The 25,162-nt window shown below is 41.6% G+C and overlaps 1 protein-coding gene across 1 annotated transcript; it reads right to left on the bottom strand.

Annotated features, from left to right (window-relative positions):
• Positions 1-11,923: 11,923 nt before the first annotated feature.
• On the bottom strand, positions 11,924-23,821 carry LRPAP1 (LDL receptor related protein associated protein 1). Its single transcript, XM_061994100.1, has 8 exons — positions 23,618-23,821; positions 18,326-18,470; positions 17,880-18,004; positions 16,610-16,730; positions 15,327-15,485; positions 14,808-14,890; positions 12,951-13,127; positions 11,924-12,634 (listed from the first exon to the last, which is right to left on the bottom strand). Exons 1-8 carry the CDS (start codon positions 23,795-23,797, stop codon positions 12,569-12,571), a joined length of 1,056 nt encoding a protein of 351 aa, XP_061850084.1. The 5' UTR covers positions 23,798-23,821; the 3' UTR covers positions 11,924-12,568.
• Positions 23,822-25,162: the final 1,341 nt, after the last annotated feature.

The raw sequence follows: 25,162 nt of genomic DNA, 5'->3' as shown, positions 1-25,162 counted from the left end.
CCTGTCTAGGAAAGGACTTTTTGCTCACCATAAATTTGTACTAATTTATCTTCCAAAAGATTCAAATTTACTGTAAAGAAATGCTCATACAAAAAGCTGCCGTTGTGTATTGCATTTATACCAGATTCATTCCAGCATCTTGATTCCTAATTGGAAAGCTGGTAGCATGTGTGGTCTTTCTTTTTGTTTCAGTTTGGTTGTAAAGTCCAGATTGTTGTGGTTTTTTTTCATATGCAATGGCAGATATAAGCTACAGTTATAGGATTTTCTATCATTCTAATATCCTGGAGAACCTGGAACCAGTTTCAGTGTTCATGAAATGGTGGCATTTTCTTTAAAGATAAAGAACTCAAATGTGTGCAGACAGGAGAATGTGAGAGTGTGTGTGATAAGTGTATGCATCTGTTTGCATGTGTGCATATGTATGTATGTAAGCACACATTACTGATGTAATATATGTATATATCTGAGTGTATAAAATGTGTAAATCCTCTATAAATATATTAATAGACTCTTACAAAAGCAAGAAAATTCAGTGGCTGATTTTTTGCCAGCACAGTTTTTTCAATTCATATGCTTATTTATGGACATGCTTAACTTTACTGTGGCTAATTCAGTTCTATACCTCACCAAGAGTTCTACAGCTCTGGCCCAAGTTGCTCAGATTTAAAAGCTGCAGTGTCAGGGATGGATATGTGCATGCATACGGACAACAGCACACACAAACAAGTTATTTCATTCAAGTATGTCTATAAAGCAAAATAATGTGAACACTTTGAGTGCCTCAGTTCCTAAAAACCCTGTGTCAGACCTGTAATGGCTACTGAGTACCTATAACTAGACATTTTCCTGGAGATGAACCTACATATCACTTTGAAAATCAGGTCTCAGGTTTCTCATAGAGAATATCTGAAAATCAAAGTACTCAAAAGAAACATCCAATTTTCACCAGTGAGACCTTTATTTATATCTCCAATGTAAACCTGCATCATGAGCAGATCCATCCACTTTGAATCTAAAACTTTCATTACTGTACCTAAATAGCATCAAACCAGTTTTGTGTAAAGAGGGTGATGCTTTCAAAGATGCTACAGAATTGAGACACAGCAGGACGTGATGTTGTCATGTAGGTTTATCCACAAGCCTGCAACATCTTGCTTTTGTACAGCGAGATTGTATGATTCAGAACTCCATTTAGTTTCTTGTGTTGCATTGTCTATGTAATTCTTGTGTTCTATGTAATTGTCATGATTAAAAATGTTATTTAAATAAAATGTTATGGCAGTGACACTGGACTAACAGGGCAGTGTGCTTATGAAGAAAACATGAATTTGTCTGCAACAACATACCAATTGTGGCTTCCAGAAGTCATGTAGAGGGATATCTTGGGTATTCTGATTTTTTGACTGTGTCCTCTTAAGATACAATATCACAGCCCAATTCTGTTTTTTTGGATAATGCATTATAATTGGTGAGTTGAAGTTTCGTGCCTGTGAGGGTTTCACTAAGTGACTTAGAATGAGAAGTTTCTGAGGCAGAATTTAACCTATCAATTTCTTTGAACAATAGCAATGTAAAATACCAGAAATCTCTCAAATAAATAAAATCGTGTTTGAGAGTTGACAATTGCCATTGTCATCTGTCCTGTGCTAAGATGTATTTTTTTTGTTTGTCAGCCCCCATATTCTGAAGGGAAAATAAAAATTCTCATGAATTTCCCAGTTCAAAAGAGGGACAGAGGGTAATCTGCTTTGTAAACACAGTCAGTACAAGGGGAATGGCATGGGCTTACAGCTGTTTGGGACCAGCTTTAGCTAACTGAACGGATTTTCATTAAAGATCCTCTGCTGGGGGACTTGTAGGGTTAAAACTTTTGCTATGAGTCTATTTATATTTAATATTTAAAATGAGAATAACTTGCCTGATGTGCTGAGATGCATTCCAGCATGAGATATAATGAAGCTGCAATATTGCTATTGTAAAAATCTATTTACCAGGAAAATACATTACCTAAGTTCTCTACAAAGGCTGCTGCTCTGAGTGTTGCTCAAAATTGCTTGCATAGAATCCTAGACATGCAGCATGGGTACAGCTTTAACACACCAGTGAAGGTCATCAGGTGTCTGCTGGCCTTGCAGGAGGAGTCACAACTTTAAAATGACATTTTTGGGGGTTGAAGAGGTTTGCGAATCTGTGCCTAGACACAATTTTCTGTGCACATGCATTTGTGTATGACATAGTAACTTCATCTAGAATTAGCTGATGACTGGATATAAATTTGTATTTATAGCCTTTGTTAATGTCAACATAATTATCCTATCAGGCTTTCCATAGATAACATGTTTTACAGTTTAGGCTTCTGTTTCTCTTTTTTTTCCACTTCACTTGCCTGGGACAAATAGACCAGATGACTTTCACGTATTTTTTAAATTCTCTTACTATTTTCATGTGCTAAATTATGTTCAGGTTGCTGAAGCAGGAGGCCACACTGCTGCACCTGTTAAAACTGGTTGGGGGCTGTTTCTGTAGCCCCTTGCAGGCTTCCCTGCCAAGTTACAGGCCTCACATTTCTATTGAAGAAACTGAAGTTTTCTTATTTGAACAAGAGCTCACAGAAATGGAAACTCTTTTGCCTTAATTAATAAAATAATGTGCCTTCAACTTCCAGTAGCCAACTGGGGAAAATGGGCTTCAAACTATAATCCTATGAGGGAGCTTGTGCTCACCATGTAGCTTCCATGAGTTAACTGTAGCACTGCTGGTAATGTGCAAACAGAGGTTTTTTTCACATTCCTTGCATAAAATTTGTGCCTAAATGATCTAAAACACAGGTTGTGATTGCTATAGGATGATTCCAGACATGGAGCTCTGCAAAAAACCCAAAAGACCTCACATGCTTTTGGAAGTTACTTCTGCTGGGGAAAATGAGGGCTTTGATCATTTTTAATTTAACATTCTACCAGAGCCAGATCTCCTCCTGCCCTTACCAGGAGTATGAGGAATTCACTACCAGAAGAACAAAAGAACGTGATGTGCCTGATGCTGCTGTAAGGTGTTCTTGAAGTACTTTAAGAAGGCTGGAGTGCCAGCTTGGGGCAGTGATAAGAAAACATACTGTCAACAAGTGCAATGTTTGGGCATAACCATTAGTGTGTTGTGTTTGTAGCTCGCTCCTTCTGCTGGTCCTGCTCAGTAGGTTACTGCCAAATGCAGCTACCACTTCACTGGGTTTTATGGTGGTGTTCACAAGCTGTTACAGAACATATTTACATGCAAGTATTTGGGTGATGGAATTTCTCCAAGTTAACATGTGCTGCAGGACGGAGGGGTGAAGTTTGGAGGCATTTAATTGCCCAACAATGCAAATAGTTGTCTGGGTTTTAATAGCACTCCAGCACCTACTCATGGAAAATGCCAGTAGGTGTCTTTAGGCATCTAAATGTGTGTGAAAATCTGCCCCCAGAGCTGTTTTTAGCAAATAGCTTGGAAAAATTCCTCATTTTCCCCTCTGCTGTAAACAAAACAATTTTAATTAATGTAGCTTGGAAAACTACACTTGAATTTGAATTATGAGTGATTACTTCTTTTTATGAGATGCTGAAACACACACCCTTTGGTAAGTACATTTTTCATCTGGTAGAACACATACTGTTGACTGCAGAATTTTATGAGTTGCTAGCCACTCATTTCTGTTAAAGTTATGCTTTCTTTTACTTCCAGATGACAGTGCTGTTATATTTTTATGTCACTTTTTATTTGGCAAGATCCTCAGGTCTCATTTGGCCAGTCAAACAAACATTATATTGCAATCTGGGTTGAAAGGAAATGTAACATTATACAGCTATAAGAACAAACAAAGCAGAGCAAGGATGGAGGAATCAGAAGTTATTGAGGGGAAATCAGTAGCTCTGCAAATGTTTCTCTTCAGTGAAGGTAAGTGGAATTAAAGTGCCATTTTGAGTTGAATGGGCTCTTTAGAATTCAGTTTTAAGCTTTCCCTGACCAACTGTATCCACTGAATGTTCACAAGTCCATAGGGCCTGAGGGGTTTCAGGGGAAGCAGATGTTACAGCGGGAACCCTCTGCATCATCTGTCACAGGTCTGGATATGGCTGAAGGACAGAGCTCAAAGGGCTGTAGTGAATGGGGCTATGTCTGGCTGGTGGCCACTGGCCAGCACTTTCCTCAGGGCTCAGTCCTGGGGCCAGGTCTGGTCCATCTGTTGATCAACAATCTGGATGCAGGAGTTGAAGGCACCTGCAATTAGCAAGTTTACTGATGATACGAAACTGCGAGGTACTGTTGCCTCTTGAGGGATCAGATGCTTTGCAGAGGGATCAGGAGAGATTGGAAAATTGGGCATTGATTAATGGGATGAAGTTTAACAAGTCCAAGTGTCAGATGCTGCCCCTCTGATGGAGGAAAGTGAGGCACAGATGTAAATTGTGAAAGGAGTGGCTGGAGAGCAACCCTGCAGAAAGAGATTTGGGGGAAGCAGGTCAGTAGCAGGCTCAATACGAGCCAGCAGCGTGCCCTGGCAGCCAAGAGGGCAACCTGCACCCCGGGGTGCATCAGACCCAGCAGATCTGGATGGGCAAAAGAGGTGATCATCCCTCTGTGTTCAATGATGGTGCAGCCTCACCGTAAAAACGGTGTGCAGTTCTGGGCCCCACAAATTAAAAAGGATGTGAAAGTCCTTGAATGTGTCCAGCGGAGGGCAGCAAAGCTTGTGAAAGGGCTGTAAGGCACGTCCTGTGAGCAGCAGCTGAGGACACCGGGTTTCTCTAGTTAGGAGAAAAGGAGGCTGGGCTTAACCTCATTTCTCTGTACAGCTTCCCGAGGAGGGGAAGTGGAGAGGAAGGTGCTGAGCTCTTCTCCGTGGTACCTAGTGCCAGGACACATGGGAATGACTCAAAGCTGTGCCAGGGGAGGGTCAGACTGGACATCAGGAAGCATTTCTTTCCCAAGAGAGTGGTCACATACTGGACAGGCTTCCCAGAGAGATGGCTTCATGCCCCAAGCCTGGCAGAGGTTAAGAGACATTTGGAACTTTTGGCCAGCCCCAAGTGGGTCGGGCAGTTGGTCCTTGTCAGTCCCTTGCAACTGAAATAGTCTGTTCTATTCTGAAGATGACAGGACCAGGCTAGCATCACTCTGAGGCTTAGGACAGTGATGATCAGTTGGTTACAGATGAAAAAGAACTCTCCAAGGGACTTTTATTTGAAAGCTGGAATGTGACAGGAAAATACATGTAATTCATGTTCTGGATTCTGATACAATAAACAGCTTTATGAGACAGGCACAGGTTTAGGAAAGTGCAGCTGCCAAGTAAACTTGGTTTTTAGTAAAAACTTCAGGGTGTGTGAAAGTTAACTTTAAAACTTAACTTGCTTTCAAACATTTTTCTGCATCAGAGCATCTAGAAATAATTGCAATGTATTATCCCAGTGTGTACACCGAGGCGTATGTAACATCACCCTTCACTGCAATAATGAGTGTCAGCTTATTTGAGGAGTGCGCAGGGGGGGTGGGAACAGAAAGCAGATTTAGCATGACAGTAATTTGTCTCTACATTCTAATGTTGTGATATCCCTAAAAAAAATAATTAAAAAAGCCAAGCAATAAAAAAAAGGAGAAGCCTTAGCATCTGCTATTGTGTAAGTTACATTTTAGTCATCTGTGGGCTGAGCTGGCAATTTATGGAGAGTTCATATACAGAAAATAGAGCAGATTGCATGCTCAGAATGGAATGTGGCCTTTGGGTACCAAAAGGTTATTATGTAATGAATCTCTCAGGCTCATCCCAGGTCCATGGCTCTCCCTACAGTGGGAAGATGAGCCCTGTGGCCTGCCTTTGGTTGCTGTAATGCTCCTTGTCCTTTTGCAACCAACAGTCAGCAGTACTGGGAACAAACAGGCAAGCATGGGAAAAATTCCTGTTGGGAGTTTGATGGAGAAGTAGGTAGGTGTCAGCAGAGCTGGAAAGTAACAGCTGTCTTTTGACAGTTAGTTAATAGAAGAACTAGGAAGCAACAGGGTGACAGAAGTGTGTATGAGTCTGTACAATGCAGTTTGGGCCAGTGCTGGAGACCGACAGCTGGACTGATGCTTCCTGTACAGAGCGTGGTCATGGAAAGGAAGCAGAGTTTTCTGGAACAAGCCAAGCTTTTGTTCATGTCCTCAGCCAAGCAGAAGACATGCTGGTACTGTATGTAGCAGGAATGGAGTGGCAAGTGGGCCAGCTACTGGTGGTGTCCCCTCTAAAGCAGATTGTCATGCTCCAGGTGTGACAGTGTACATGTCATTGTCTGTGCTCAAAGTCATGTTAATGGTTCAAATTTGTGCTGCATACACAGTGTAGACCTTGGACATAATTATCCTCCATGCCTGTTTTTTCTCTTCTGTGGAAAGTATATGGAAGGTTAGTATGTATGATGGGGAAGGGCTGGTGAGAGCTGGGCCCTGCTCTAAGACAGAGCATTCAAACTTGCCATGAAGCTGCACCTAACTCTGCATCCACTGTCATTTACAACAGCTGGGAGATCGAATAGAGATGGATCAGGGATACTGAAAGCCCAGGAACATTTTCTTAGATGATTTTTTGCTGTTTCTGTGCTTTTTACAGTGAATACATGTGCCTAATGTCTGTAAGTGAAAGCTGTGAGAATGCACTTCCCATGGTGACTGAAGTTTGGAGCTCTGTTAATCTTAGGATACTGTTTTCAGTGTGTGTACCTCTAGCTGAGCCCTCCTTTACACTAACAACATTTAACACCTTTAGACCCTCTCATTGTTGTCCATTTGGTTGGGGAACTGCCCAGGGGCAAACTCCAGCCTGCAACTGGCCACATCTTCAGTTTGGGCTGTGACAGAAAGCCTGTTTGTCCATCAGCATGGTGCTTGCCTGGAGCGGCACAGATGGAGACAGGAGCAACTGGAGAACAAAATCTGTTGTCAAGCAGCGAGGTCATCAAAGGCCAATCTGCTCTCAGTCTCCACTGTGTCTCTGGAAAGCCTGAAGTGGCCAAAGCTCAACAGGATGAGTTGCTCTGTTCCTTGTTTTGAAGAAATTGAAGAGAATTCATGTTTATTTTCACTGAATGTTTGTGGCTAAACATGTTCACTCTTGTTTCTCCTGTAACCCAGGTATGTACCACAGCAGTACTTTGATTTGGACTTCTGACTGTCTGATTTGGTTACATTGGCTGGTTTTAGCTTTCCAAAATTCTTGCATAGCTGTTTACACAGACACCAATAAAATGAGAAAGAAACAATTCCTGGGAAAATCCTCTTCCTATTCTAATGAGTAATAACTAATCATGAATGAAAACTTTGTTCTGTAGATCTGCACAGCTCATTCCTCTATAGGGGAATGGAGGTCGGTTTGCACAATACCTGAAAGAATCAATCTATAAAGGGTGAGCAACACCAAACTTTGCCCGAGCTGTGCGTTCCCTACAGACTGTGGTTATTAGTTACTTGGAGAAGGGTGACTGGAGTGTTCCAGGCTGTATTTACCTGTGTGGAAGGTGTTCAGACTTGGAATGTAGTTTTTGTGTAAGAATTTGTGTGTGGTGTAACCTGAAAAGTTCCTAACAAAAATCAGGGGAAGCTTCCTGCATTTCCCATGGCCAGTGGGCTGCTGTTGAACTGAAAGGAGCTGAACTGATTCCTAAGCTCCTCCCATGAAGTTTCTTCTTTCAGAGATGTCACTTTTTGCATGTTAACCTCTTCTCACTCCCCTTCTGTTTTCTTGAACTTTGAGTTAAAACAAAGACTAGATCATCCATGGCCTCAGGAACTGGTATGCATAAAGGCTCTACACTGTAACTGGGCGTATTTGGAATTGTAAACTGAAGTCCCAGAACTTAGATCTGAGTTGAGTTTGGAGCAAGGACTTTTTCCCCACTGAAGAACTCTTTAGATAATGGTTCTGCTTCAGATGTCCTTGAATCAGAACCTCAAATTTGAATCTTGAGGTTAGGCTCCTGGATCTAGTGCCATGCATTGCCGATTATTGGGTTTCACATGCAGCTTTCCAGCTCTCCGGTAGCTTCTTTCCCTCTTTAAAGCACGTTACCCCAAAAATGGTAACTGCACATTAAATAGCACTTTATTTTTGTAGGGAGGCTTATCTCAGTGATTCAACACTCACTTTACCCTAGAGAAATCACCAGGATTAAGTTATGGTAGGCCCATTATTGGCAGGCAGCCTTTGAGAATGATTAGTCTTATCAAAATGGACACATGCAGCTTTCTGATAAGTTACCAGTGAAAGAATGAAATAGCTAAGCTAGATTAAGCTACCCATTGTTTTTATGCTCACATGTTAAGCATTACTATCTGTGTACTGTTTTCTTTTTGATTTAGGAGAGTGTTCTTCTGCTGACTGGTGGGATAGTAGGAAGGTTTGGATATGTAAGTACATTAAAGGCTATTGATGAAAGCATTTGGGTCACATTGTTGCTGTATCACATATGGATCAACTTGAAATATCTACTGTGCATGAGAGTTTATAAATTGCCTTAGGCCGAAGCAGACAGATTTTATGAATGTTTCCATTTTAGAGCTGTGGATATCAGGAACAGAAGTTCATAGTCTTGTTTTCCTGTAGATTAACAACATGCATTGCCCCAAAGGTGCTGTGGAAATGGCCTGAAGTATGTGGTAACTGTGTATTTGGAACCATTGGTATTTACAAGCTGTTTGTTAGATAGCAACATATATGGAAAATGCAGGTGCCTTCTTCCATGGGTGTCTGTTACCAGGGTAGATCTGTCAGCATTGAAAGTAATGGTCTGTTCTACTTATTGATCTTTACTTCATGACTTTTTACAGTTACTTCTCTTCACTAAATGATATTGAGAGAAAAAATATATTTGAAAATGATGTTGGAACTGCCTGTGTACTACCTACTGCTACACTTTTGTATGTGAAATGGCACCTTTTTAAATGAACAAACCCCAAACCCAAATACTTCTCTGAAGTAGAGCCAAAAGACAACAGGGAAGGTCTGTGGATGACAACTATGTTGTAAACCAACCTGTGAATGGCGTGTTACCTTTGTCTGGGTTAGACCTGAACTGAACACTGTCCTTGAAGGGCTTTTGACACAGTAGCTTGGCTCCCAGGGCAGAGCACACTGGATCCTGGCTGGGGACCTACATTCTGCAAGTGGGGTAGCTGCACACGTTTGCCTAAACTCATGATATTAAGTAAATGGCAGAACTGAAGACAGGAGGAGTTAGGGCCCCTGTCAGCAGTCTGTAGGGTCAGCAGGGTGAGATAGCTGTTTATACAGAGCCACAGACTCTATGCATGGGGATCTCAGCAGTGTACACACATGTGCTTTCTGTTCTTCGGCAGGGTGTGTGGGAGGTGCTTTCTGCTCCCCTCAGGGTTTGAAGCCACTCTGAAGCCCTTCTAAATGCTCAGGTCTGCAACATCCAGGAAGGTAAGCTGGCTGCTCTGTCACCTCCTGTGCCAAAGCCCCAGCTGCAGGGAGCCTGACACACAGATGCAGAGCAGAGCCTCACCCGGGATCCTGCACCCCTTGGCTCCAGAGCACTGAGCTCTCTCCCTGCATAAACTGGGTCACTCCTGGGAGGTAGGGGCTGGAAAGCCAGTGGAAAAGATCCCTGTGAGGTGGATTGAGATCCTCTGGCTACAGCCTGACCCATTAGGCATCAGCCTGCCTGGGCAGAGTGCAGAGTAAGTCAATACAGCAGTACAGCTACCCGAATGGCTGCTCCTCATTTGTCCTGGTAGAATGATGCCATTTGATTTCCTCTACCATCATGTGGGGCTCAGTGTTTATTTTAAGAAAGACACAGTTATTTTTGTTGCATTTAATTCCTTGCATGTTAACTTCCCCCTCATTTCCACCCCCAACCTGTTTAATAAATAAAATCTGTCCTATATGAAATCACTGACATGTTTATTTAACTTGAGCTTCTCTTTCAGGCCAGAATTTCACAGACCATATAAAATGTAAAAAATTCTTCTGGTTTGTTTTTGTTTCCTTAGAAATGCAGTTCTTTCCCCCTTCTGCTCTCATTTTTCCATTTGCTTGGTGTGGTTTGAAATGATAACTTGAATGACTACAAAAGGATCAGATAAAAGGCCAATTAAGAAAGAGGAGAAGGTTCAATCACTATTTAAAGCTAATACTTGTTTCCTGTTCAGATGTCTCTTCCCTGTAGTATCACTCATGGACTCCATCATTCCCCTTCCACAGGCATTCTTCATTTATGCCTTTTTTCTTGGCTTTGAATTGTTGCTACTTAGAGAAAGACAAGAGTGGTGCCTGAAGCTATTTTTTAATCTTTAATGTCTCAAAGACTACCGACTCTTGTTGTTTTGGCCAGATTAATTGTCTTTGGAGCCTTAAAAACTGCAATAACTAATGAACCTGTACATATATGGATGTGTGTGAGGTGCGGGATACAGAAACAAGTGACATCAGACTTCACAACTCAGTGTGAACTGTCCCAGACCTCAAAACATAGTGAAAGCCCCAGAGAGCCTTGACAGTCTTGTCTGTGCTGTCGCAGACTCCATAACTCAGGTTCAGACTGTTTCAGGGGGAGGATGGATTCAGGGGCAGCAACCACTGCTGTTTAGTATTTTTTCTCCTCTAGGGTTGGAGGAACAATCTTTGGGCTCAATGACTCATTAACAGCCATGTTAAATAACTAACTTGAGGTGACTGCGCTGACCTCAGTCTCCAGCCTTTGCCACTGATTATCTGTGACTTGTTCATCATTTTAAATTACTGTGATGTCAGCCTGTTGTACACTTTGCAGCCCTTGCTATGCCTTCTCTCTGCTGGAGCCTACCCAGCCTTCGAGCCTGGTTACTGTCTTGGCCTGGTGAGTGAAGCCATGGCATTGCCACCATTCACAAACAATGCAGGTGCTGCTGTAGTAAAGAGGGATGAACAGCTCTTAAAGTGACAGTCTGAGGAAGAAATGGTGTGTATCATCTAGGAAAAACAAACAAACCAGTTTTCTCATAAATGGGTTTCAGCTATTTTTGGGTTTACTTTTTTATAGTTTACCAACCAAATGGGACGTACACCAGATGACTGCTAATATTAATGGTAGCCTGTGTCTCTCCTGATGGGCAGATGATTCTCTGCAATATAGTAACTGTTAGCTTACCTTAAAAAAAGGAAAGAAGAAAAAGGCTTACTGCTTCAAAGCAAGCTACTCAGAAGCTCAAAGCAAGACTGCCAGCACAGGTTCAGTTATTATGACACAGCCTTTCCATACAGAACCGAACTACTTTTAACCCCAGGAACTGGGGAAGTTCTGTACAGAGTGTCTGGTTCTGACTGAAGGGATCTCTTGGACATTCCTCATGGAACAGTGAGGCTGAGGAGGGCTTTCCCACACAGCACAGCACAGCACAGCGCACACTGCAACCTGTGGCTGCCAGAGCTGCTTAACCAACCAGCTGTAAAGATTTACCAGACCTGGCCCACTGCCTTAATCTTGTTCTTGGAACAGTTTCATGTGAAATACTCCTTAGAAATACAGGGTCAGCATTACTATTCCAGAAAATTTCAGCCAGGTGGCTAATGTTTGCCCAAATTCTGATGCACAACATAAAAACCCGGTCTTGAAAGCAGGAGAACCTCTACTGGACTTCTGCAGGGGGGTTAAACTAGATGGCCTCTAAAAGTCCCTTCCAACCCTACCATTCTATGATTCTATTAAGACAAGAAACTGCCTTAGAGAGCCTCCAGCCTACCCAGAACACAGAAGCATATTCTTGTGGTGCAGAACTACCACTTCTGTTTTAAAATCTAAGGTGTGAGTGAACTTTATTTTAAAGGAATAAGCAACGTGCTTAAATACCAAGCCTGGTTACTTCTCAGTAAATAAGAGTGTGCAAAAAACCCCAAAGCCTCACCAGTATCTCACTTTGATTTTTTTAATGACTAAGTGTAACAAAACCAAGCAACCATGAACAAGATGATTGTACAGATACATTCGGTAACTTCAGATTTGTTAGTAACTACTGAAATTGTGTTAACTGACCTCAATACTTGTTCCCTCCTTACTCTTCCTCCTCCTCTCACATGAAAGATTCATGTACAGTGCAGCTCTGAGCCACTGCTCAAAGTCAGTAGAAATACTTTACCCTCAGTAGGAAATGCATCAGGCTAGGCATTGAAATGAAAGACTCTTCTGGCCTCTGCTTGAACTTCTAGTACCTCACTGTTTGCTTTCACTGACCAGAACACCTTTCCTGGCCATCAGATTAGTGTATTTTTACAACCAGGAATCCTCTGAGAGTTCATGTAGTTTTCTTTTTGACATGACTGGTTATTTCAAAGGCTGTTACTTGATTCAGATCCGTGATGTGCAACTTAAATTCATAATCTAATGATTTTATAGTGCAAATACAAAATTGGCAACTAAGTGGACCAAAAGAAAAATCATCTTACAGGTAAACTCTGTTCAATCCTTACTCTTTCAGAAGGACTCCTTGGTAAATCCTGTTCAAAAACCACATGATGTGATTTGTGTAACAGATTGATCCCATGCAAGACAAGAAATTTTTATAATTCATTGTGCTGAAGACCTTGAGAGATTCTGCTGGACAAGTCTTGCAAGTGCTTCTTTACCTATTTGGAAAACAAAACACATGAAACAAATTTCAGTAAGACAATGAATTAACAGTATCATATATCCAGATTTTGCTAGCAGTATATATATAGCAGTACATATGTGTGTATATCTATATACATATACACACAGAGACCTAATTGTCTGTAAAAAGCAACAGTTTGTATCCTGTACTGAACACAGGGCACAGGTGTGCTTTAAACTGCCCCTCTGGAAGTCATTCAACTCACATGAAAGATCAGCACTGGATCATGGACATACCCTCTACCTCTGAGTTAAACTTCCAACATGTATCTACATTGGAGCCATACAGACCTTATATCCAAGTTCTTTTGTCTTTTCTTCCAGCATGGCATATTTCTCTTTGTTCCTGTTCAGATGATCCTTATCTCCAGTTCCCTCTACATGCTTCAGTTTCTGGTGAGAAATCTCTAATTGTTTCTGATAATGATGGTGTTTTTCAATTTTTGCTTCAAAGTGTTTCAGCTCCTCCTAAGACAACAAATACACACAGCTTCACAGGACTTTCTTCCCAAGGCTGCTTCTCTCTTTTCTTGACAAGACATCCCTAAAGCTTTTTTACTAAGTTAATCTCAGAAAGCTTTTTCAGTTCCTTGCTTAAAACAATGTCTGGACAGCACATAATCATCACCACTCAGACACTCAATTTTAAGGGCAGGTGCTGATGGCTGTGGGGTGCTAGATGATAGCACTGAATACCAGTTAAAGCTTAGTCATAAGAATACTGGACTGGGGGATGGGAGTGAGACAGTTTTTAAGAGATGCCTCTTTTTGAACTCAAGTCCCAGACCTGCTATTTTCTGCTCAGACTTAAACATTTTCTGGGTTTGCAGTCTGTATGATGAATTTCAAATATGATTAATTAATTAACAAACAAAAAATCCTCTTAGTTTGCCCCGCAGACAGTGGTCAGACTAACTGTGGTGTTCAGGAATATATTAGAGATGGTCCTCAAATCTCCTGGTACGCTGCAAGGGGGATCAAAGAAGGAGTATGTCCCTACCCACCAAAGTATGTTCTTGTTATGCTACTTCAAGGCAGTAAATTCAGTTTCTCTGTGTCTTAGGACACATCCTCTGTGAAGAGGATATGAACAGTTCAAACTGTTATGTCACTTATAGCAGAGGTTTTATGCATTACATTCAGAAAAGTGCTGACAGACTCCACAGAGAAATCCTCCCATTTGACAGAGCCCACTGAAATTTGGTCACTGGTGTGCTTCAGTCCTGGTGGCTGACCAAAGTGTCTCACTGAGACAGTGAGACAGGTCAACAGAAGCCTTGTTGCAGATTTCAGCAGATTTTCCTCTGATACTCTTAAAAGTAGCGCCACTGAAATCAGTATAATTAACAAGTTTGCTTCATATGAGAATTTGTCTTCATGTGAGTTAAAAGCAGTAAGGTGGATCTTTGGTATCTGAGACAGACAGACTGCAATCCCTCTCCCAGGCAGTTAAAACTCTCTCACTACCTTATCCAAAGTATCAGCTTAAGGTGTCCCTAGCCATGTCTTGAAGAGTAAGAAGACAACATTGTAAGTCCATACAACCCGAAGGAGCAGCCCTAAACAGTTACTTCTCCAAGCTATCAATCAAAATCTATTCTGATATATATCCAGAGGCAGATGAAAAAAATATAACCATTTTATCAATAAAATTGGAGTTATATAAAACCAGTATGAACCCCAGAGGCATTAATTTAATGTTTCTTTGAAAAGCAGTCTTTACCAAGGTACATTTGGGTCAGCTCAACACAGCTCAAACATGGGAAGTTAGCAGTGCAAGAGGTGGGCATGAGAGTGAAATTATGGCTACACAGACTACACTGTTTACCAAAGAAGTAATTACATAGACACTGGGTAAAAGAGGGAAATCTGGTGCCCTGGAAGCAAATAAGCAGGGATTGACCTTTCAAAGACTTAAAATGTGCAACAATTGCTTTGACAGGATTCATACTTTTCATTTTGCTGATTACAACAGAACTATGCCTATAACTAGTTACATCCATGGTTACACATTTGAAGTATTAAGAAAGAAGTATGACTCCTCTCTATAGTGTCTAAGGGGAAACACAGAAGTGGCTGCACTCAGAGTGTCATGGAGTGTTTCTTTACATGGGAAAATATGTTTCATCAAACTGAAATTTCACTTACCCGAAAAGACTCAAGTTCCTTCTCACTGAAATTGGCTGATTTGGCCATGTCCCACAAATCAATCACTCTTGGTTCTTCAAATTCTAAACAAACACATAACACTAAATGAAAATCTGGACACAATGTTTTTATGCCCAGCTTCTGTGAAGGCTGAGCCTGCTTCCTCACATACATACACCTGGATATATTATGCATTTCATTACTAATAGCGAAAAAAAGGGAGGAAAATCCAAGTACTCACCTTAGAACTATAGTTTTACTATAGGAGCTCTTTTTTAAAAAGAAAAAAAAAACTCCAGGAACTGACTAATGGCACTGCTGGCCCTGCATGTTGTTCCACTTACCTGTTCTCCCAGGACTGAGGTGTAATATGCCTTCTCATGGGTATGGAAGACAGAACTACCTTTACATGGTCTCCCCATGCACTGTGATACTGTGACTATGTCTTATTATTGCACACTGATTTTTGACTTTTTATGAAAATGAAATTAAATAAGCATAAAAACTACAGTATCATACCACTGGTTTTGTCATATCCCTGGTGACTGACTTTACGCAAACGCTCAAAGCCCTGATTGATGCTTCTTAGCTTGTCTTTGAGCTCTCTGTGTTTGTTGTGCAAGACTTCCTCTTTCACCAGGTTCTCTTCAGATGGGTTGATAACATTTTTGTGCATATCTGTTGAAGAAGAAAAGCATTACTGATTCTGGGCTAAATCCTGATAGGTCAAAAGCTTCATAAACCCATAAATCTGAGGTGAACAAAAGATGGTAAGTTCTTAGTATTTGAGATGAGTGTAAATAAAGCATCCACATCACACTTTCAGAAGCAGTAATTATGGTTGGAAAAGACCTTTAAGACCAAGTTCAACCACTGACCTCACACTGCCAAGCTCATCACTAAACCATGTCCCTTAGCTCCCTATCTATGTGACTTTTAAAGATCTCCAGGGATGGGGACTCCACTACCTCCCTGGGCAGCCTGTGCCAACACTTAACAACCCTCTGAGTAAAACAGTTCTCTCTAATGTCCAATTCAAACCTCCCCTGGCGCAACTTGAGCCCATTTCCTCTTGTTGTAACTCCTACTGGTCCAAGATTTTAGTACCTACCAGCCAAGATTTTAGTAAGGACATGTTCTATTTCTGTGGTTAGAAATATCCCAAAAGAATGGGAGGGGGAAGGTTGATGAGTCCTGTGCCCTCTTTACTGGATATTTCAGACTGATAAGGACATCTGATGTTAAAATGACTTCTAGCAGCTTCCTGCTGGTACTCCTCAATGCAAATATCAAACTGCTAATAAGCTTTAGGTTTACTTTGGCTTTAGCAATTTTAGCTAGGATTAGCACAGCAAGCTACATTCCGATCCTCAATGCTTTAACACACCTCACGCTCAATGCCTAAGAGGTCTAAGTCTATCCTCTTGGGCTCCCAGCTAGTGACACAAAACATGCATGTTCTGCAGACTTTAGAACCGCATTTTGCAGCAGTAGATCTATGCTTGCTGCATAATTTCCAGTAAACCCCACAGCCATCACTGCTAATCTGATGCTATGTTCCCTATTTGAAATGCAGGCAGAATCAGGAAACTGAAATGGCAACGTTGTCATCAGCTGGCAAGACTTTTGGCAGTAAATGCAGAACTAAACCCAGCAAGAATCTTTAAATGTCAGCATCTGCAAGCAGTGCTGACAGAAATGTCAGACTTCAGGAGTTTCAAAGACACTTGGAAACAATGGAGGCAATGGGCAGAATAAAAGAGTTGTACTGATCTTGAAACATCAGAGCAATTTTCAGGCACCTTCTGTTCTGCTCACAGTCTCCAGCAGAATATTGTATTCATGAATCTTTTCTTTGTGATGCTCAAATTCTCGCCAAAGCTTATCCAGCTCCTCATCAGAGAACTTCCCTGAGGTCTTGGCCTGAAAGAAATATGAACACATTATGCTTTAGAGGCCAAGTGCTTTTAAGTCCACTCAACTGCCAAAACATTTTACCACTTCCCACCACATTTAGAAAATGATTAAGTCCAGCTTCTCCTTAAGATTTTTTTGTTTTAAATCCCTTTATAAGGTCAGGATTTAGACACCAACAAATATGGCGGCTTTAATCATGTTAAAAGGAAACTTGCTTCAGGCTTATAAATCTACTCAGTGAAAAGTGTCTGTCATTCCTCTGACATGGGAAATAATTTCATAACAGAAATAAGGGCCATGGAGCTCCACATGCCACTGTTAGGGGACTGTTAGCACAAGGGATCTGTGGTATACAACACAGTCTTTACTTAATGGTGTTCTACTGGCAACTGAAGTTTTTACCACCACTGTGCATTTGCTCTACAGTGAATTGTTCCTCACTGGACCACTTTCCAGCAATTAAGGAAGCACTGATCAGACAGCTGGGGCACTGCCCACAAATCTGGTGACTTATTTGCTGCAATACATGATCAAAAGCGAATGGTTTTGATACCTAATCAGCCTCAACCCTATTTTTACTTAGGCAATATTTCTATCTAATGCAATTTACTGTTCCCCAGAGCACATGACATCATGTCTCATGACATCATGTCCCTTGTCAGAGTTGTATCTAGTTACAATAACATTTTAAAATCCAGCAAATCCCTTTCTCTGCTTTACTACCATTGCACTGAACTGGTGTAGGAATTCTTTGCCTGACTACTTGTTTCTTAATTAGTTAATTTATGAAGATTACTACTTTGTCAGTTTTACCTGCCCAGACTGATAGCACGCTGTCCACTTTTTTATGCATTAATGCAAATACTGACAATTTGTACCTGAATACAGGTTGGGAAAGTCCTTATTTAACATCTCCACTATACATTTAACTTTTAAACAGTCTATTTAGATATAGAACCATTTTGGTTCTATTTTAAATGCGTCTTTTTAAAACAGCCCAGAAATAACAGTAAGAAAAACACTACTGGCCAGTACTTAAAAGCAGAGTAGCAAAGCTATTCTGTTTTGAGTCTGAGGGCTCTCAGAAGACACAGACAATAGTTCAATAAAGAAACGCTGATTTCCTACACTCCGGTTTCTGGAAACCATACTCACCTTGCTCCATAATTTTTCCAGTCTTGGATCATCTAGTGTATCACTTTCTGTACCATCTTTAATGTAGTTGGTATCAAGTAGTTGAGAGTCTTTCTTTCCATTCATTCCATACTTAGTCATAATGACTGCAAGGGAAGAGAAGATAGAGAAACATTAGAACCAGCCACGGATGTATGGAGCATGAGACATTGGCTACATCGTTGGCTGGCTGAGTGGAGAAGCTAACAGTTTAAGACACGGAAGTCTCAGGCTTAATGACCTCTTCTGAACATAGGAGGAGAAAAGAAATCAGTTAGCTTGCTGCAGCTCCCTGCTGACCTCCAAAGAATTTGTGTGTTCTCAGTGTTTGGAAAGACAACCTGTTATTTAATGGTACAATCACAGGTGTCTAACTGTGCATGTGTCTGATGCAAAGCTTAAACTCCTTCTGCAAAGATACACCTTACCATTTAAGTTGCGTCTCAGTTTGGCTTCCTTCTCTCCATCTTCATCTAGCCCTTCAGCCTTCAGTTTCTTCCAGCTTAGCTCATCCTTTTCTTGTATTTTTAGATCACTGTGCAACTCTGCCAGTTTCACAGCAGAGAGATGAAGCTAACAAGAACAAAGAGAGGTTTGTATTCAGTTATGTGGAGTCACCACTTGCTGCAGTTACCTCTGAAGCCAGTACAGATGTGTAGCCAGTACAGCATTAAAAAATAATTGCTGTGCTTTCTATCTATCTGAATTCCAGGGCCATAAGGTATGAGCCACATAACCTCTCTTGCTTATGAACATGGCTATGCCCCCAGCATACTAGCATTTACAGAGAGTGATCATGTAGCCTTCTCTCAGTTCTTCAGCTAACGAGACAACAGCACTACAGTCATAGCGAGTCAAGAAACTTATTTTTCAGTATGGTTTTGCAGGCCTTGCAGGTCAAAAAGCCACTTCATCAGCAATTGTTACTATGATCAAAGAGCAAAATTCTAAGATCAGCTCTTAAGATAGTTTCCACACGTTAAAAACGTACAACATCTGGAGGCATTCCTGTCCCTTAAAACAGAACAAAAAGAGAGATAGAGAGGCTGAAGCTATGAGGAAAAAAAATCAAAACATGAATTATAGGTCAGTCAAAAATGTTATGAAATACAGAGGAAACACGAACAGAGACAACTATTAATATGCAGTTATTCAGTTTAAAACAAAGAAATATAGCAAATAATATTAACGCTTCAGAACTTCTCCTGTGTGTACATGAGTGCATGTTAATGTCAAGAAGGTGAGGTAAGGAAAAGCGCAGAGACAAAAAAACCACAAGCACTGTGACCTCCAATACAGTTCTGCCTGAGCTGTCTGAGTCCTCCTACCTCCAACCACCGAGCAGCCACCTCCTGGAGCTCAGATTCAGCTCTGAACAACCTGGGCTCATCTATCCGAGGACAAGCTTATTTAGTGTAGTTGTTTGGGGTTTTTTGGTTATTAAAATCAGATTACAAAACCTCATTTTCAGTGAAGCAGCAGTATGTTTAATAAACACAAAATTAGAACTCAGTACTATTTTTAAACATCAGAACGATACTGAAAAGATTCAGCCATTCATTTGAGTGTCAGCAGGTTATTTTAAAGTAACTAGGACAAATGTCATTATTTTGAGCTAACACACTTAATTGCTATTGATAGGAATTCAGGAACCCATCCACACTACTGTTTCTGCTTTCAGCTTAGTCTGACCTATTAATTAGTCTTGTGCTACTTAATATAATAATTTTAGTTTTAAAACTAATCTTTTTTCCTGTATCTTGCATTTGGTTTACTAAAATAAATTACTAAAATCTAGAGTAGTTAGAATCACTGGTAAATATAAAATACACAGAACACATTAAAACTTGTGATTCCTCTAATATCAAAGCAAAGAAGCATCTCTACTGTCATCTTTACCATCTATTTCTGGGGACCTGCTTGACAAAAGCTAAGTACTTAGAAGAAATCACTTTATTTAGAATTTTTAGTATGTATCAAAGTAAAAAAACTTTAACATGTACTTATTAGCTTTTCTGGAGAAGGATAATCTGGACAGCCAGAGTGTCATTGCTGCAGTGGCACCAAGTAACATTGTTTTGCTCAGCAAAAATTGTGCCCTGATGCTTCAAATTGCTATAAATTGTGGAGGAAAATGACCACTCATCTAAGCAGTTTTGTCATCACTCAAGTAGCATGGATTTAATACGTAATTTAGCTAAATAAGTTCAGGAAAAAAATCACCAGCAATAACTCAGGAGCCAAATTAATTGTTAAAAGTGCTGCAAAAAAGGAAGATAAAACAATCTTTAAATGTGTTACTTTATCATCAGAGACACACTATTGTACAAAAGATTACACAATGCAGTTTATGTTACCAACTCTTTGCAGTTAGTGCAATCTCATAAGCACATACAGTTTTATGTTTTCTAAAAGTTCCAGAGAAGAATATCAGAACTTCTAAACATTACATTTGGAGACACCTCATCATCAAGCAAACATTTTAAACTGTTAATAAAAACTAAGGAACTACATTAAGACCATTGTTCCTTAAGGAAATAAGAAAGATTCTGTTCAAATTTCTCCCAATACCACTACTTTTCTCTCATCATAATGTAGTTTGAAACTCAAGTAATTGTCCCTTTAAACATTATAAATCCTTTAAAACCTGTTGGAAGCCCCCTGCCTGTCCTAATTACATAACACAGAACTCAATACATAGGCTAATTTAAAGTATATAGTTGAAGAACTGCTTCCTTCCAGATCACCTCATGTGGGACCCTGAATGACACCAGGTAAGACTTCGTAACAGTTTAGTGACATTGTCCATGTGTTGGAATAACTAATTAGAAGAAGAGGCGAAAAGCTAAGTTTAATGATTAAATAACAAAGCAAAGTTCCTTAGGCTCATTTCTCATCCTGCCTGGACATTAACATCCAAGATAGGCACATGACAGTTCTGGGAATGAGCACTGGGAATCTATGAAATGTTACAACAATTGATTGTTCATCGCTTAGCTACAATAATTAACTGCAAAATCATTACCTACATCCTTGCTTCTGAGGGGAAAGGGTTCTTCACTACAAAATATTTGGTGTAACACGTTGCCCACTGCTGCTTTGGGATGGCCACAAAGCAATTGACAACAAGCAATGCTAGACCTGACCACTAACAGCAATAATTACCACAAGGTTAACTGTTAGTGAGCCAAACCACATACACTGTCAAACCTACATAATATTTATTCAAATAACTATAGAATTAGGGTCTGACTAAGAATTGCTCCTGTATTACAACCACTTAAAAATTTTTTTATATAAAACATATGAAAAGATGCTGGAGAAAGATGCACCAGCAACGTGTGTTTGCAGCCCAGAAAGCCAACCATATCCTGGGCTGCATCAGAAAAAACATGGCCAGAAGGTAAAGGGAGGGGATTCTCCTTCTCTCCTCTCATGAGCCCTGCCTGCAGTGCTATGTCAGCTCTAGGGCCCCCCGCATAAGGGTATAGAGCTGCAGAAGCAGGTCCAGAGGAGGCCACAAAGACGATCAGAGGCCTGGAGCACCTCTCTTATGGAGACAGAATGAGGGAGTTGTTCAGCCTGGAGAAGGCCCTGAGAAGACCTTCTATCAGCTTTCCTGGACCTAAAGGAGAGGCTACAAGAAAGCTGGAGAGGGACTTTTTAAAAGGCCAGGTAGTGACAGGGTAATGGCTTCACAGAGAAAGTATATTTAAATTAGATGTAAGGAAGAACTTACTGTGAAGGTGGTGAGGTGCTGAAATAGATTGCCCAGAGAGGCTGTGGACATCTCATTCCCAGAAGTGTTCAAGGGCAGGCTGAATGGGGCTTTGAGCAACCTGGTCTACTGGAAGTGTCTGTACTCATGGTAGGTGGGTTAGAACTAGATGAGTTTTAAGGTCACTTTCAACCCAAACCTTTCCATGATTCTATGAAAGATGAAACCCTCCTGTCCTGAGGAAAACAGGAAGGAACTCTGGCTTGCACATGCTCCTGGTTCCCACTAAGTAGTGTTTTGGGGCTTTCTGAAGGATTGCTCATACAGCTGTGTGTTGCAATGCTGAATTGCAACATGCGTCTTTTACGTCAAAACAAAGGAGTTCCTTATTTTCAGTACTATCTCCACCACTACCAAAAGGAAGGAAAAACAGTTCAGTGTTGGTATACACAAATATTTCTAAGCAGGTCTAACATGCAGGGATAGTTTTGCTCTTATTTCTGACCTTGTCCAGACACACTCAAAATATCACTTTTAAAATACAGGCTGGGTGTCAATTGTACTCTAAAGTGAAATTTAGATGGTGGAAAAATTATTTTAAGTAGCTGTTGCCTCTCTAAAACCTGTCTCACATATATAGAATTTACTAAAGCGTAGCTCTTTACTCTGACAGTTAACCTCATTCTATATTTTATCATCTTAACGTAAATGATGTAAAGCATCTCAAATTTGAATTCCAGGTATGAAAATCGAAAAAGACTAAAATTGGAAAAACAAGAAGAATCTGACAATACTATCATTACAGTTTATTTCTACTCTCCATGTTGTTTCTTCTTCACCTGTCAGTTCACAGATGGAGTTTCATTATCCCCATCTCCTCCTTTCTCCTTTGAGGGAAGAAGTACTTTTGATACTTCATTTTGGCATGTTATGAGGCAGCATTATGGCAGCAGTTCTGTTTTTTGCCTAAATCCATGGATGTTCTGCCTGTAACTCAATAGCACTGTCTGGGTAATATCTATCCAGCATACAGGAAATCTAAAAATGATATTAACTATATTCCTTTGCCTGAAAGAACTGAACCTTTTCCAGCCATGTCCCTAACTTCCATGCTCCACAACACTTGGGATGAATGTGGGTGTGCAGTGCGGTCCTCCCCTCCTGTTGGAGCTGTTCTACTCATCTGTAATTAAATATTTCCACTGTAATTAAATGGTTTTTACTGCATTTTCACTTTGTGGTTTTTTTAGCTCACCATGACAGAAATTCAAGCAATAATGTCAAAAATAAGGCAAATATCCATGAATGGCGATAGCCATTTGATGGTCCTCCTGCACGTGACCACACCACTTGGTATAAATGAAGGTGACATAACCACCAAGGTGGAGGGTTTTGTACTTTCTTGTGCTGTGAGCTCCTGTCTTGTATAAAGCAGGAACTAAGCCCACTGTCTTCAGACAGGTGAGCATATCGTAACACTTAACAAATGGACTAAACATTAAACCAGAGTGCAGGAGCCAGTGTCAGATCCTCCAGGGAACTGTTAGAAGACTTCACTCTCTCTTCTGCTTCTTATGTGGTTTAACTGCTGGATTAAAAAACGGGAAGATCAAAACCTCCCGTGACACAGATATATAGGGTAGTAGACATTTCCTGAGAGAAGAGCTAACGAAACCCCGCTGTTCCCTGTTGCCCGGGACAGCCCCGAGAGTGGGGCTGAGTGGGTCCTGCTCTGAGCTGCCCACCAATGGCAGCAAGGCCTGAACACTAAACAGAAACCACCGCAGCCCTGAAGCCCAACACCAAGTCGTAGGCTGCCGAGGTAACGCCAGGCCGGACAGCCCAGCTTTCTCCTCCATCGGCACCCGCACCGCCCCTCCCGCCGCACCCCATCTCCGGAGGCGGATGGTGGGGAATAAGTGTCCGAAGCGGCCAAGGCTGACCGTGGCTTCCCCTCAGCGCGCCGCCATCGTGCCCGCTCCTCCCGCGCCGCCTCACTCACCCGCTGCGCCTTCTCCCAGACCTGGTTCAGCCTCACTACTCGGAACTCCCCGGCCTCCCGCCGCTTCGTACCGGCGGCTGCTAACCCTTCGTTGGCCTCTCGAGAGTACTTGCTGGCCTGGGCGGCAGCGGCAAAGAGGAGCGTGGCTCCGAGAACCATCAGAGCCCGCGGCGCCGCCATGTTTCGATGGACGGAGAACTACAAGTCCCGAGATGCCGTGCGGCTCTCCGCCTCCAGGCCTTCGGGGGACGGCCGCTCAGGGGCGGGTCCGCGGCTGAGGGCGGGCGCGTGGCGGGGGGAGGGCGACTGCGTGCTCGCTGGCGGGGGACGAGAGGGTGGCTGTGGCTGTGTCGGGAAACAGGCTGAAAATCCAGTTTAGGTCGTCAATCTAGTGTCTAGCTTGGGATATGGGCAATATTTCTTTTCAAGAGGCTTTGTGTCGTTCTCTCGAGTGTTTGTGTCACGAAACGTGGAAGTACACTGGATGTGGCAGATTTCGTGGGTTTTTTTTTTTTCACAGCCTGCAGTTACTACAGAAAATGCTCTCCTGCATCCACTGTGTCCCTCAGTGAGGTGTTGTCATGTGAGGAAAAGCAGACACAATGGGTTTAAACATCACCCCTTTGATCGAACAAAGTTTTCAGATATTACTACAAACTTAGACGTATAGAATCAATAGAATGGTAGGGGTTGTGAAGGGACCTTTAGAGACCATCCAGTCTAACCACCCTGCAGAAGCAGGTCATCCTAGATCAGGTCACACAGCAACACATCCAAGTGGGTGTTGAAAACCTCCAGAGAAGGAGACTCCACAGCCTCCCTGGGCAGCCTGTGCCAGGGCTCCCTCATCCTTAAAATAAAGTAGTCTTTTCTTATGTTTAAATGGAACTTTTTGTGTTCCAGCTTCATCCCATTACCCTTTGTCCTGTCACTAACAATGTTCAAGAGTATACTGAAAAAGAAAAGACAGCTCAGGAAGGGTGGAAGGCAAGAATGGGGATGAGTTCCTCAGTACTGCCTATGAGGGGAAGAAAGGCTCTTGTCCTTCCTTGAAGGCAGAAGTGCAGGACAGCAGACACATCTGCCCAGGACACCACATAGATGTTGATGGTGTCAGGGGAAAGAGGATCATGAGAAATGTAACGAGTAGACTGGGTTGTTGTCAAGGCGTGAACTATGGGAGTGGCCCTGAAGTCAGTGTTGTGTGCTGAACACGCTGCTTCTGGGCAGGAGCAGGAGTGCCCTATCCTGCATGGCACCAACCTCGCTTTGCAGTCCTTCCTCCTCAAGTAGGCAGATAAGGAGTGCAGTAGGCAACAGGAGACCTTTGAAGGGGATTAAGTCAAGCAATATTATGAAAAAAAAAACCCAAGATGCTGCAGAAGTACCCAATATTTAATCCAGGTTTGCTATAACTCCTCCCTGTTTTTTTTTTTTTTTTTAAATAACTTGAATTCAATGGTGCTGTGAAAGAACTGCAGGAGATACAGAGTACATTCCATGTGAGTGTTTCTGAGGGGAAGGTAACGAAGGAGGCTGTTCCTT

The sequence above is a fragment of the Colius striatus genome, chromosome 3, assembly GCF_028858725.1.
Source record: "Colius striatus isolate bColStr4 chromosome 3, bColStr4.1.hap1, whole genome shotgun sequence".
NCBI classification, from domain to species: Eukaryota; Metazoa; Chordata; class Aves; order Coliiformes; family Coliidae; genus Colius; species Colius striatus.
This window is presented reverse-complemented; position numbering and strand designations above follow the sequence as displayed.